Raw genomic sequence first — 12,332 nt, 5'->3', positions numbered from 1 at the left:
TTACGTGTTAGAGTTTAGGAAACCTCAAAAATATGAGGCAGCTAATATGTACATTTTAATACTCAGATTTGATAATACACAACAAAATTAATTGTGAATGTTGTGATACTATCAGTAGAAAATACTATGCTACTTACAGGTGAGCTTTAACACTTGAAATGCTTAGGAATAGGCTACAGTTACAATATATGGACAACTTTTTGTTAATAAAACATTTGAAATCCCCCGTATCTTGTTTAAACTAGATTTTTGTTAGATTTATGAGGAGAAGGGTGGTCAGTTATGTAAATTCAAATGATAAATAGCTTTTTTGATAACTTTGCCAAAAAAATATGGGGGACAAACATTCATTCAAAAATGCAGCTCGGCATCTAATGGGCTCTTTTACCTTCCTGACACTTCTTAAGGTATTTTACAGCTCTATAATCCTTTCCTTCGTAACATTGCATGTATTTTAGGGGCCTTAAAATATGATGAGCCAGTGTAGCCTAGACCTGGACAACAATCAGGTTTGGATATGATTACAGTCATTCGCCCTGAGAATTCTGCATCTGGATGATGGCAAGGACTGCAGTACAGATAGGTGCAGTGAAAGATTTTTTTTGACAGTTTAAGTCTAAACAATTTTGTTTGGCCACTTACTGGATGGAATGAAAATAACTGTGTAGCTTCAGCTTACATTTTATAAATCGTGTGCTGCATTAGTGCATTTTTTTATTGAACTCAACCTTTTTTTTGTAATTTTTCTTAAGGATGAAAGGCAAGACACTAGCTCAGAAGGAGTATCGAATGTAGAAGATCAAAATGATTCTGATTCAACACCCCCAAAGAAAAAGATGAGAAAGACAGAAAATGGGATGTATGCATGTGATTTATGTGACAAAATATTCCAGAAGAGCAGTTCATTATTGAGACATAAGTATGAACACACAGGTATGTACTAGGATATGCAGTTGCAGATCATTATTTTATTGCTTGTGGGTAACTGATAAGCTCAACTGGAATTCAGTTCACAGAAAATGTTGTAAGAGAAGTATAATAGTCCTTATTACCATCTGTGCCCAGACTTCTTTAGAAATCCATGTTTTGTAAATTTGTTTCACAGAACTGTAGTTCTGTGTTTCTTAAATTTGCAAGATCTAAACCCTGAATAGAAAAATGGGGATTTTCTTCCATCTGGCTCATGGACAATCATCTGCACACCACAATCTATAGTCAAGGACTTATTATGTCTAATTTACTTTGTCTGGTTTTAAATTAAGAAAGAATATATGTACATATATTATTTATTTATTAGAAAAGGGCCGTATATGTGTGTGATACGTCACATGAAAGCCAGCCAGGCTACAAAGGATTCTCAAAGTAAGCCAAATTTGTAGTTATCTGAAATTAATAGACGTTCATGATATGTAGAATCTAACCCCAAAGGAAAACCTTTGTGGCTTTCATTTTTATTTCTAATTTTTCATAATTGTTCCTTTTAGCTCCACTTCTGCTATCCTTAGTCTTTTTTTTTTTTTTTTTTGAGTAAGTGTTGCTGTCTTATTTCAGTGATGTCTTCAAAAATCTCTTTTCCTCCTGGTTAAGTGCCTGTATTGTCTTTCTGTATATTAAGTATTTAGTTCATTGTACTTAAACACAGAATTAAAAAGATAAAATGCTCCCCTTTGTCTTTAACATTTGATCAAGTTTCCCAAGTTGTGTTTGTTAAGATATCTTCTATTTTCATACCTTCCCTGCTCTGAGACTCTTAACTTCTCCCTTTCATAACACAATTTTGCTTTCTGTTCTGCTTTTAAATTAAATGTTGAGTTCAGAAATGCTGCTTGTTTGACATAATTTGACAGGGAGCGCGACCAGAAAACTGCTGTCTCATTGTCTGTATTTTTTTATGTCTGGGTGAAAGCTGTGCAAAGTTGTTTTGCCTAACAACTTTGAGTGTTGAAATCAAAATAACATAACTAGGTCCGTGCTGCCTTTAAAAGAGTCTCTAAAAACAGCAGCAGAAAGGCAAGTAGTAGAGAGGCAAGTAGAAAGCTGGAAAAAAGAGCAGAAAGAGAACTCAGTCAAAGAAAGCAGATTTTTTTCCAGTTGATATACTGGAAGCAAGTTTTATATGTAAGATACCCATCTGTGCCAGAGAATATTTTAGAATAGTTTTCCTTTTACCTATGACATGCTACAAGGACTGGTGCACAAAAGTTAACATAAAAGCTTAGTTGATTTAAAATTTCCATCAATGAAGACGTGTTAAAATGGTTTTGAGTCTGAATAACATTTAATGCAAGAAATATTCCTCATTTTCTAATCTATTTATATTCATTTTTTTGCTCAAAATTGCATCTGAGAATATCCTTTTATGTTAGTTTTCATAGAATTATAGAATCATAGAATATCCCAAGTTGGAAAGGATCATCGAGTCCAACTCCTGGCACCACACAGGTCTACCCAAAATTTCAGACCATGTGACAAAGTGCACAGTCCAAATGCTTCTTAAACTCCGACAGGCTTGGTGCAGTGACTACTTCCCTGGGGAACCTGTTGCAGTGTGCGAGCACCCTCTCAGTGAAGACCCTCTTCCTGATGTCCAGCCTAAACCTCCCCTGCGTCGGCTTGACACCGTTACCGTGTGTCCTGGTAACTAAAGAGAACAGATCAGTGCCTGCCCCTCCACTCAGTTTTACGTCCTTTTTGTACTGTGGTGCCCAGAACGGCACACAGTAATTGAGGTGAGGCCGCACCAGTGCAGAGTAGAGCGGGACAATCACTTCCCTCAACCGACTAGCAATGCTGTGCTTGATGCACCCCAGGATACTGTTGGCTGTCCTGGCTGCCAGGGCACACTGCTGGCTCATATTCAACTTGCTGTCAACCACAACCCCCAGATCCCTCTCTGCGGGGCTGCTCTCCAACATCTCATCGCCCAGTCTGTATGTATAGCCAGGGTTGCCCGGTCCCAGGTGCAGGACCCAGCTCTTGCTCTTGTTAAGCTTCATGTGGTTCGCCCTGCTCTCCAATCTGTCCAGATCTCTCTGCAAGGCCTTTCCACCCTCAACAGAGTCCACAACTCCTCCAAGTTTAGTGTCATCAGCAAATTTGCTCAGAACACCTTCTAGTCCTACATTCAAATCATTTATAAAAACATTGAAGAGGGCTGGCCCTAAAACGGAGCCTTGGAGGACCCCACTGGTGACCATCCGCCAGCCAGCCATTTACCACAACCCTTTGAGCCCTGCCTGTCAGCCAATTGCTCACTCATCAGATGGTGTTTTTGTTTAGCTGTATGCTGGGCATTTCATCCAGTAGGATCCTATGGGAAACTGTGTCAAAAGCTTTACTGAAATCCAAGAAGATCACATCAGCTGGTTTCCCTTGGTCAACTAGATGGGTGATCTTATCAGAAAAGGAAATAAAATTTGTTAGGCAGGACCTACGCCTCGTGAACCCATGTTGGCAGGGACCAATGACTGCATTGTCTCCCAGGTGCACTTCAATATCTTCAAGGATCATCTCCATAATTTTACCAGGCACTGACATGAGACTGACAGGCCTGTAATTGCCAGGGTCTTCTTTCTTGCCCTTGTTGAAAATTGGTACAACATTTGCCAGCTTCCAGTCTACTGGGACCTCTCCAGATTCCCAAGATTGTTGAAAAATAATTGAGAGAGGTCCCACGATGACATCAGCCAGCTCTCCCCATCAAGTAGTGGACCTATGTTTTCTTTGGTCCTCCTTTTTCTGTTCACATACCTAAAAAAAAAAGCTGTTTATTGTCTCCCACAGACCTGGCCAGCTTCAGCTCTGATTGGGCTTTGGCCACATGAATTTTCTCCCTACAAACGTGAACAGTGTCCCTGTATTCCTTCCACATTGCCTGACCCTTCTTCCAGCAGCCATACACTTTCTGCCTAAGCTCCAGTAGAAGATCCCTGGTCAGCCAGGCCGGCCTTCTGCCCTGCCTGCCTGCCTTCTGATATTTTGAAATTGCCTGGTCCTGTGCTTTGAGGAGGCAGTGCTTAAAGACTGACCAGCACTGATGAATGCCAATGCCTTCAAAAGCAGGGGACCTTGCTAACTAGTTCCCTGAGCAGCCTGAAGTCTGCCTTCCCCATATCCAGGGCTGAAGTTTTGGTAGCAGTTTTCCTTCTGTCACCAAAAGTTTTTAGCTCAACCACTTCATGGTCACTATGACCAAGACGGCCGCCAGTTGCCACGGTCCCACAAGACCCTCTCTTTTCTCCAGCAACAGATCTAGGAGAGCGCCTTTCTTAGTTGGCTCCCTTAGCACCTGCACCAAGAAGTTATCATCTAGGTGCTTTAGCAGCCTCCTGGACTTGCTCGTGTCAGCTGTGTGGTGATTCCAGTTGACATCTGGCAAGTTGAAGTCCCCCATAAGGACAGGGGAAGTTGATCTCAAGGCATCTCTTAGTTCTGCAAAGAATAACTCATCAGCTTTGTCATCCTGGCCAGGTGGTCTGCAGTAGAGTCCTACAGTGACATCCCCTTGATTTGTTCGTCCCTTAGTCCTTACCGGAGGCTCTCAACTTTGCCACCACCAACTTGAAGTTCCACACAGTCCAGCCCCTGCTTCACATACATCACCACCCCGCTGCCTCGCCTACCCTGCCTATCCCTCCTGAAGAGCCTGTAGCCATCTACTGCAGCACACCAGGACTCATCCCACCAGGTTTCGCTTATGCCAATGATGTGGGACTGGGCCAAGACTTCTAGCTCGTCCATTTTATTCCTCATACTGCATGTGTTTGTGTAGAAGCACTTCAAATGTGCCTCCCTTCACACAGCACTTTGTGGAGCTGACCAAAGGACCTCACTAGCATGCAGTCCCTCTTATTCTAGTGCACCATCCCTTAGCTCATCACCATCGGGCCTGGTTTTATCCCCTTCCCCCTTCAACTCTAGTTTAAGGCCCTGTCTATCAGCCCCACTAACTCCTAAGCAAAAATCCTTTTCCTGCCCTGACAGAGGCGCATCCCATCTGGTGCCAGCAGGCCCGGTGTCGTGTAGACCTTCCCATGATTGAAAAACCCAAGGTTTTGCCAGTTGCACCAGTCCCAAAGCCACATATTAATGTGACAAGTCTGCTCGTCAACATCGATCCCCCCTATTGGAAGGACAGAGGCAAACACAACCTGTGCCCCTGAACCTTTAACTAGTGGCCCCAAAGCCCTAAAGTCCCTTTCAATCGCTCTTGGACTTCTCCTTGCTACCTCGTCATCACCAGCCTGAAAAAACAGTAGCGGGTAGTAGTCAGTGGGCCATACCCGGAGAGTGACTTTCCTAGCAACATCTCTCACCCGAGCCCTAGGGAGGCAACAGACTTCCCTGTGGGTTGGGTCTGGTTGGCATATCGGGCCCTCTGTCCCTTTCCGAAGGGAGTCCCCCATGACGATAACCCTTCTGTCTTTCTTGACAGAAGATGTAGTGATGCTGGGAGTAGGTTGCCTGGCCTGAGGCACCCTCGCCAGCTGGGACGGGCTTTTGTCTACATCGGTGTTCTGACTGTTGTGTTCTAGAGCCTTGTACCTGTTACATGAGGGTAATGGGAAGGCGAGGTGGGCAGGGACAGGCCTCACCTACCACCCCGAGCGGGAACCTGCTTCCATTCCCCATCTTGGCCTAGGTCCCCTCCTACTGCCTGGCAGGATGAGGGAACTTTTATCTTCTGTGTAGCAGGAGACACTTGTGCTGTGGCAGGCTCATGAGTCAGTCTCAGAGAGGATTGAGTCTTCAGGAGAGAGCCGCCAGGTCCTGAAGGGTCCTGCCTCGAGTAGCCTCGATGCCGAAAAAAAGCCCTGACCACCTCAATCCCCCTCTCCACTGCAGAATGCATCTGCCCCGGAGCCGATCACCTTGGCTTAGTTTTCCTAAGAAGCTTAAAAATTACCTTTGTAATTGTATCAAGATACCCTTATACTCTTATCCTTTGGCCTCATGCAGGATACCCAGACTGATCATACTAGGAGCAGAATGTCTTGTTAAATAAAGTTATTAATTGTTGGTAATATATTCACCAACAGCATTTTATAATGAATGTGTCAGTACAATTTTTTAAAATGCTAAATACAAAATGTCCAATTGTTTGTGCTTTATATTCTAGGTAAAAGACCTCATGAGTGTGGAATCTGTAAAAAAGCGTTCAAACACAAACACCATTTGATCGAACACATGCGACTGCATTCTGGGGAAAAACCCTACCAATGTGACAAATGTGGAAAGCGTTTTTCACACTCGGGGTCTTACTCTCAGCACATGAATCATCGCTACTCCTATTGCAAACGAGAGGCAGAAGAGCGTGACAGCACAGAGCAGGAAGAGACGGGACAGGAGGTCCTAAATATTGAGCATGTTGGTGCCAGGGCATCTCCGTCGCAGATCGACTCGGATGAGAGAGAGAGTCTAACCAGGGAAGAAGAGGAAGACAGTGAAAAAGAGGAAGAGGAGGAGGAAGAAAAAGAGGTAGAAGGACTTCAGGAAGAAAAAGAATGTAGAAAATTACAAGAAGTAGAGGACGAAGAAGAAGAAGGGAAAACTGAAGGTAACAAGAGTGATGAAGTTGTAAATCAAGAAAGCAATGCAGAAACAGAAGTTATACAGAATAATGGGCAGGTGTCAGAAGAAAAAACAAATAAAGCTTAAATGATAGTTTTTTCTATAAGGAAAAAAAATTGGTAATGAAGTTCATTCTATATTATACATGCTTTTCATGGAAACGCAGTAGCCTGCATACTGTGATTTCTGTTCACTACTGTGTAAAAAAATATATATATAAAAAAAAGAAAAGAAAAAAAAAAAGAAATCCAGGTGTGCCTGAACCTCAAACTTAGTAATTTTTCACACAGTTTTCAAAGTTAGGAACAAGTTTGTAACATGAAGCAGATTAGAAAAATACAGTGACTCTGGAAGCAAAGATTTAACAGGTTGTAGGAAACCTGATTTATTAGACAAGCATCTGGCATTGTTTGTTTTATCAGTATTAATTTTCATTCTTGAGTTGATTAATTTTTAAGCTGTACAATTGGGAGAGATTTTTATGATTTTTTTTTTTTATGGCAAAACATTTCCTAAAACCGCTTCAGTATTTTATTATGTTTTTAAAATGTGAGAACTTCTGCACTACAGAATTCCCTTTTGCAGAAACCTATAATGCAGTTGCAAACAGTGCTTGGCTACCTTTGTAAATTCAACCTAGAAGGTAGCGGTTTATAACATTAGATGTTGTAGTAGAGCATATTATCATTTAAAGTGTATTGTTAGCCTTAAGAAAGCAGATGATAGAAGAACTGAAGTTTCTTACTCATGTGGTTAAAAATGTAGTTGAAAAGATTGTTGTTGAGTTCTGATTGCAGGGACTAACAGTGTTAATACTGGTAAGGACAGCAAAGTCGTCAAAATCAGTGTTTGTAATTGTGTTTTGAGTATGTAGTAACAATATGAAGGATATGATATGAAGCTTTGTATCTCCTTTGGCCTTATGCAAGACCTGTGTGCTGTAAGTGCCATTTATCAGTATTACGAAGGCTCTAACCAGCCTTTATCCAATGTGTGGCCTACAATAACTAGCATTTGTTGATTTGTATCAAACTTCTAATCATGGGGAAAAAACACTTAACCATCAGAGAAGTAAGAACACTGGTATATTTCATTATTTAATTATTTGGTGGTATTTTGGGTTAATACCTGACTTGCAGAATTTCTCTACAATAATTACAAGGGAAATTTTCTAATCTGCTTTATTGCTTTATTGGTTTACTTTAATTTCAGACACATACATGACATGTTATCTGGCTCATAAGTATTTTCAAATGTTAGTTATTATGGACCCCATTTATTAACAATGTTAGCTGATTTTTACCTATCAGTATTATTTTATTTCTTTTAGTTTATAGATCTGTGCAACATTTTGTACTGTATGTCTTCAAACCTGGCAGTATTAATACCCTTCTTACTGACATATGTACCTTTTTAGTTTTAGAAAACTTTTATATTTATGTGTCTTATTTTTATATTTCTTTATTTATTACACAGTGTAGTGTATAATACTGTAGTTTGTATTAATACAATAATATATTTTAGTATGAAAATTTGGAAAGTTGATAAGATTTAAAGTAGAGATGCAATCGGTTCTCTTGCATTGAGATTTGATTTAACAGTGTTATGTTAACATTTATACTTGCCTTGGACTGTAGAACAGATGAATTAAAATGGGAATGTATTAATTTTACAATTGCAATCAATTCATTTTACCTTTACCCAGTTTTTAATATAAAGCTCTTAAATTTTGAAATTCACTGTGTGACTAATAGCATGATGCTCTGCAGTTTTATTAAGAGATTAGCCTAACCATAAAACTCTCATTTCCTTAGTAAGCCAAATTAGAATAATCTTATAAACAGTGTTGGGAACAATGTTTAACATTTTTGTGCCAATTTGTTCCTGTATTCATGTATGTATGTTACGAATCTGAAACTTCATTTTTAAGTTCCTTGTTACATCATGGTCATTTTCTAGTTTTTTACCAGACTCCCCATCTCACAATAAAATGCGTCAACAAGTCTGACTTACTGTCATTATTCTGGTAATTTAAAATAATTGTTTTAAATTATTTCTGCGACGTTACTCAGGCATGGTTCTTGTTTCAGTAGAGATACTGGTTTCAACTGTATGTAAGGAGCGTATAAGTGAAAGAAATGTTTGACTGTGTGCACATAAAGGGATCGCTACATTAATTTCTTGATTTTTCAAATGTTAGTAGAACAACTAAGTCTTCAAAACAAATCATATATTTTTGTAAATTTTTCCTCCTTGATCTATATAATACACATTTTAAGGCTCTATTTAAATAAGATTGCTTTTAAAAAATGTGAGTCTATGACTGTTTTCTTGAGTTAGCAATAAGCCAGTGAAAAAGTTGATGTATGTTTTGCTGTTGAGTTTTTAAAGATATGGCACCAACATTACAGATGCAGGTAAAGTAACGTAAGTATGAATTGTAGTAATGAAGTGTGAATTGAAGTACTGAAGTACGTTACTTACTTCAGTAATGTAAGTATGAAGGTTTGAAAGTTGTATTACATATTCATTGTTGCAATATTTTGTAGTTTAAGCAAAGTTTAGAGTGTTACTTAAACAAATTTCTGCTCTTTATTGATCCCTAAATAGGGATTTCAGTTATGTTGTTGGGTTTTTTTACACAATAATCATATAAGTTAATTTATATTCATATGTCTAAGCTTTGAATAATTTTCAATCTTGTTACCTCAGTACTGATATACATAAAAGGTTTATCCAATATATTAAATATGCTCTTTTTTTGTATTTTTCTGTACAGTGTATGAAATATTGCACTTTTTCCTAACTCAGTAGTGTGTCAATGAGGTAGATGTAAGAAAGCTGTTTGGAAAACAATTGATATTTGTATTGTATCAATAATGTTGCCTTGTAATTATTATTAAAACATAAATTGATTGGGTAGTTCAGGATTTCTTACAGGTGAAACTGGCTCAGCTGTAGGTAAATAAATGTACCTTTTTAAACCTATATTAAGGTTATAGATGGAGATTTGCAGTTATTTCATAATTCAGGAACATCTTACTTGTCTGTAGCAATAAATCCGGTGAGACGTTTGTTGAAAATGGGGTGGAAAGAATATTTGTGCTGCCCTTACTAGTAGAACACAGAATTTGAATATATTCCAGGTTGCTCACGGAAGTGAAAGCTACATGTGAAAGGCCAGTAACTTCGGTTTCAAGAACCTTAAATAAAGCAAGAGAAAACTGTGCTTGGACAGAGAACAAAGTGCAAGCAGTTTTGATTCAGGAAACGTCATCGCTTTGGAGAAGAAAATTTATATTCATTACTTAGGCTGTGAAACCATTATTTACATTTTTATCTTCAAAATGGATTGGTGTATTGAATTTCGCATCTGTTAAAGCGAGAGATGCCTCTGATGTTTGTCACCTTGTAACTTCATTCATTATCCATCTGGAAAACAAAAACTGTGATGCATCTTCATTTAGCAGGGTAAACTCAGCAGGAACACAGAGGTGCGTAGGAGACCTGGACTTTATTCCTAGCTCCGTCGGTGAGATGCCTGCAGTGCTGATAGCTGGGTAAGGCAGAGGCAGCCCAGCGAGTGGTGAAGGAGTCCACCAAGGCACCAGAAGCAGTCCAGCTGCAGGCACATGGATTTGTGTAAGTTAATGGCAAATCAGTTTCAAGGAGACTAAGTTTCACACACGAGAAAACATGAAAGCAAGAGCCTTTGTTTTCTGCGCTTTAAATAAAGAGTGGAGAGGAGAAGTGAGATCTGAATATTGTTGCAATAAAAATTCATTGTCTTAGGACCTCTTCTTTGATCAGAAGACAAAAAGCTATCAGTTGCCCTGGGTGCCTGCTTTTTCACTGTACTCACTATGTGCGGCTCATCTCAGCCGACTGCAAGCCGAGAGCAGTCACCAGTCAGGGGAGACAAAAAAAGGTGTCCTTTGAATGCAGTATAGGACATAGCACTGACCTGACACTGATGTTCTGGGTTTGGTTCTGCTGATGACGCATTTTAATACTTTAGATTGTAATTAATTGCTGTGATTCAGAAACACAGGTACAGTTGCAAAATTGTTACAACAGCATGTATTCTATGTCTTCTAGTAACTTGAGAACAGGAAAAATACTGTAGAATAACTATAAGAAGAAAGCTAGAGAAGTATTTATTAGATTTCATGCCCTAGGATGGGGAATGCCCTGATATCCTCAGAAAGCAGGAGCAAGAAAAAACAATTAAGGCTACAGAGAAAAGTAGAAGGTATGTGCAGAAGAAGTTACTGCTTTCTTGGTTTTTAGTAGCATTCATATGGCATCCCAGTGGTGGCATTCGCTCAGATCCTCCACAGTCACATCTGTCTGCTTGCGGGTCATCTGGAGTAGAGTGTCCGTATGTGCAGTTAGTAATATTGCAATGCTAAGCAATCTTTTATGTATGGGCTTGAAAGCTTTTTGAAAATGACATTGAATTACAAATAATCAGATGAATTAGTGCATAGAAAAAAAAATACCAAGACGTTATTAGTATGTCTGATCTCAGAGCACCCACGCGCTTCAGTAGGTGTTTTAAATTTCAGTCTGAGAAGAGTGGACCATGGTGTCTGCCCACAATGCAACATAGTTTTCCTAAAAAGCAGCATTCTTCAGACAGACTGAGTAAAAAAGGCTTCAGTGGGCAACCAAGTGTTGTGCTCACACCCTCAGGTACAGTTATTCTAATGCAGTTTTTGGAGGTAATCCCACAGGTCTTGTCTGTGCAAACTGGGTTTGGTGCTGATACTGGCACTGGCGAAGTATGCCGAGGGCAGTGGTGGCCACAACACTGAGCAGCCACTTGAAAGCAAAAAATTTCCAAGAGAGAAAACACAGCACCACTAACAGCACGGGTTTGACCACTGCAGAGTGCTACATTAGGGGCTGTTAGCATCAAAGCAATAAAGATCAGGCATCCACACTCAAAACCAGCATAGAAGTCTGGAGTGTAGAAATGGCAGTAGTGGAAATACTTCCTAAGCATACAGAAGACTATTAGAGGTTAAGATAATGATCTGAAGATGAGAGAAGTCCATTTTGCTCATGGAGGCAGTAGTGAACGTAGCGGATGGCTTTGGAGCAGTGAAGGAGGAGATAGAAAAGCGCGTTATTATGTGCTGACCTGAGCACTTCTTGGAAGTGTGTTCCTCTAAATTTATTTACCAACAGTTTATGTCTGCACACAACTCTTTGTTTGGATGAAGGTTTTATTGTGAGTGTTTTGCAATTCACACTCTGGTACTTACATAACTATTTTTTTTCTCTTTCCTTGACAGAATAGCTTGTTTGATTGTCACTATGAAACTACCTGAATTTCATAAAGAAAATTCAATATTACAGTATCTATCTTCTGAGGCTGTATCTTGTCATTTATTCTTCATGTTTTTCTTGGGCAATTGTTCTAATAATATTCACACAGTTTGATTTTTGCAGAGCAAAAGAATACAAAAAGGTTATGATGATCAAGTTGCCTTTTAAATGTGAACAAATATTTACACCTTCTGTTTTATCCCTCTGCCCTTTCATGATGTCTGGTCACTAATCTGCCACACAGTCTTCTTAATTGTGTTTGTTACACCTCTCATACATGTTATGTATGTGTTGTCTCTAGGGGATGCAATATATTATGATATATTCCATTGTTTCACCAAAAAGATCTGCTCTTCTTTTACACTGTGATTAGAAAATAAACTGATAGTTGGAATCATACAAGCAATGAGCTGATGTAAGGTGCACTT

General features: G+C 39.4%; 1 protein-coding gene across 2 annotated transcripts in view; it reads left to right on the top strand.

The window, feature by feature from the left end:
• The window catches only part of ZEB1 (zinc finger E-box binding homeobox 1), a 126,002-nt gene extending 117,276 nt beyond the window's left edge, over positions 1 to 8,726 (top strand). Inside the window, exons 7-8 of one of the 2 annotated variants that reach the window (XM_082752156.1) lie at positions 753 to 933; positions 6,119 to 8,726. In XM_082752156.1, coding sequence (XP_082608282.1) covers positions 753 to 933; positions 6,119 to 6,657 — 720 coding nt within the window. In that variant the 3' untranslated portion in view covers positions 6,658 to 8,726. The remainder of the gene's footprint in view (positions 1 to 752; positions 934 to 6,118) is intronic. The other variant, XM_082752155.1, reaches the window with a different exon arrangement.
• The last annotated feature ends 3,606 nt before the right edge of the window (positions 8,727 to 12,332 follow it).

The sequence above is a fragment of the Aythya marila genome (assembly GCF_965140915.1).
Source record: "Aythya marila genome assembly, chromosome: 2".
NCBI classification, from domain to species: domain Eukaryota; kingdom Metazoa; phylum Chordata; class Aves; order Anseriformes; family Anatidae; genus Aythya; species Aythya marila.
The sequence above is the reverse complement of the archived record's forward strand: the minus strand, read 5'-3'. Positions and strand labels throughout refer to the sequence as shown.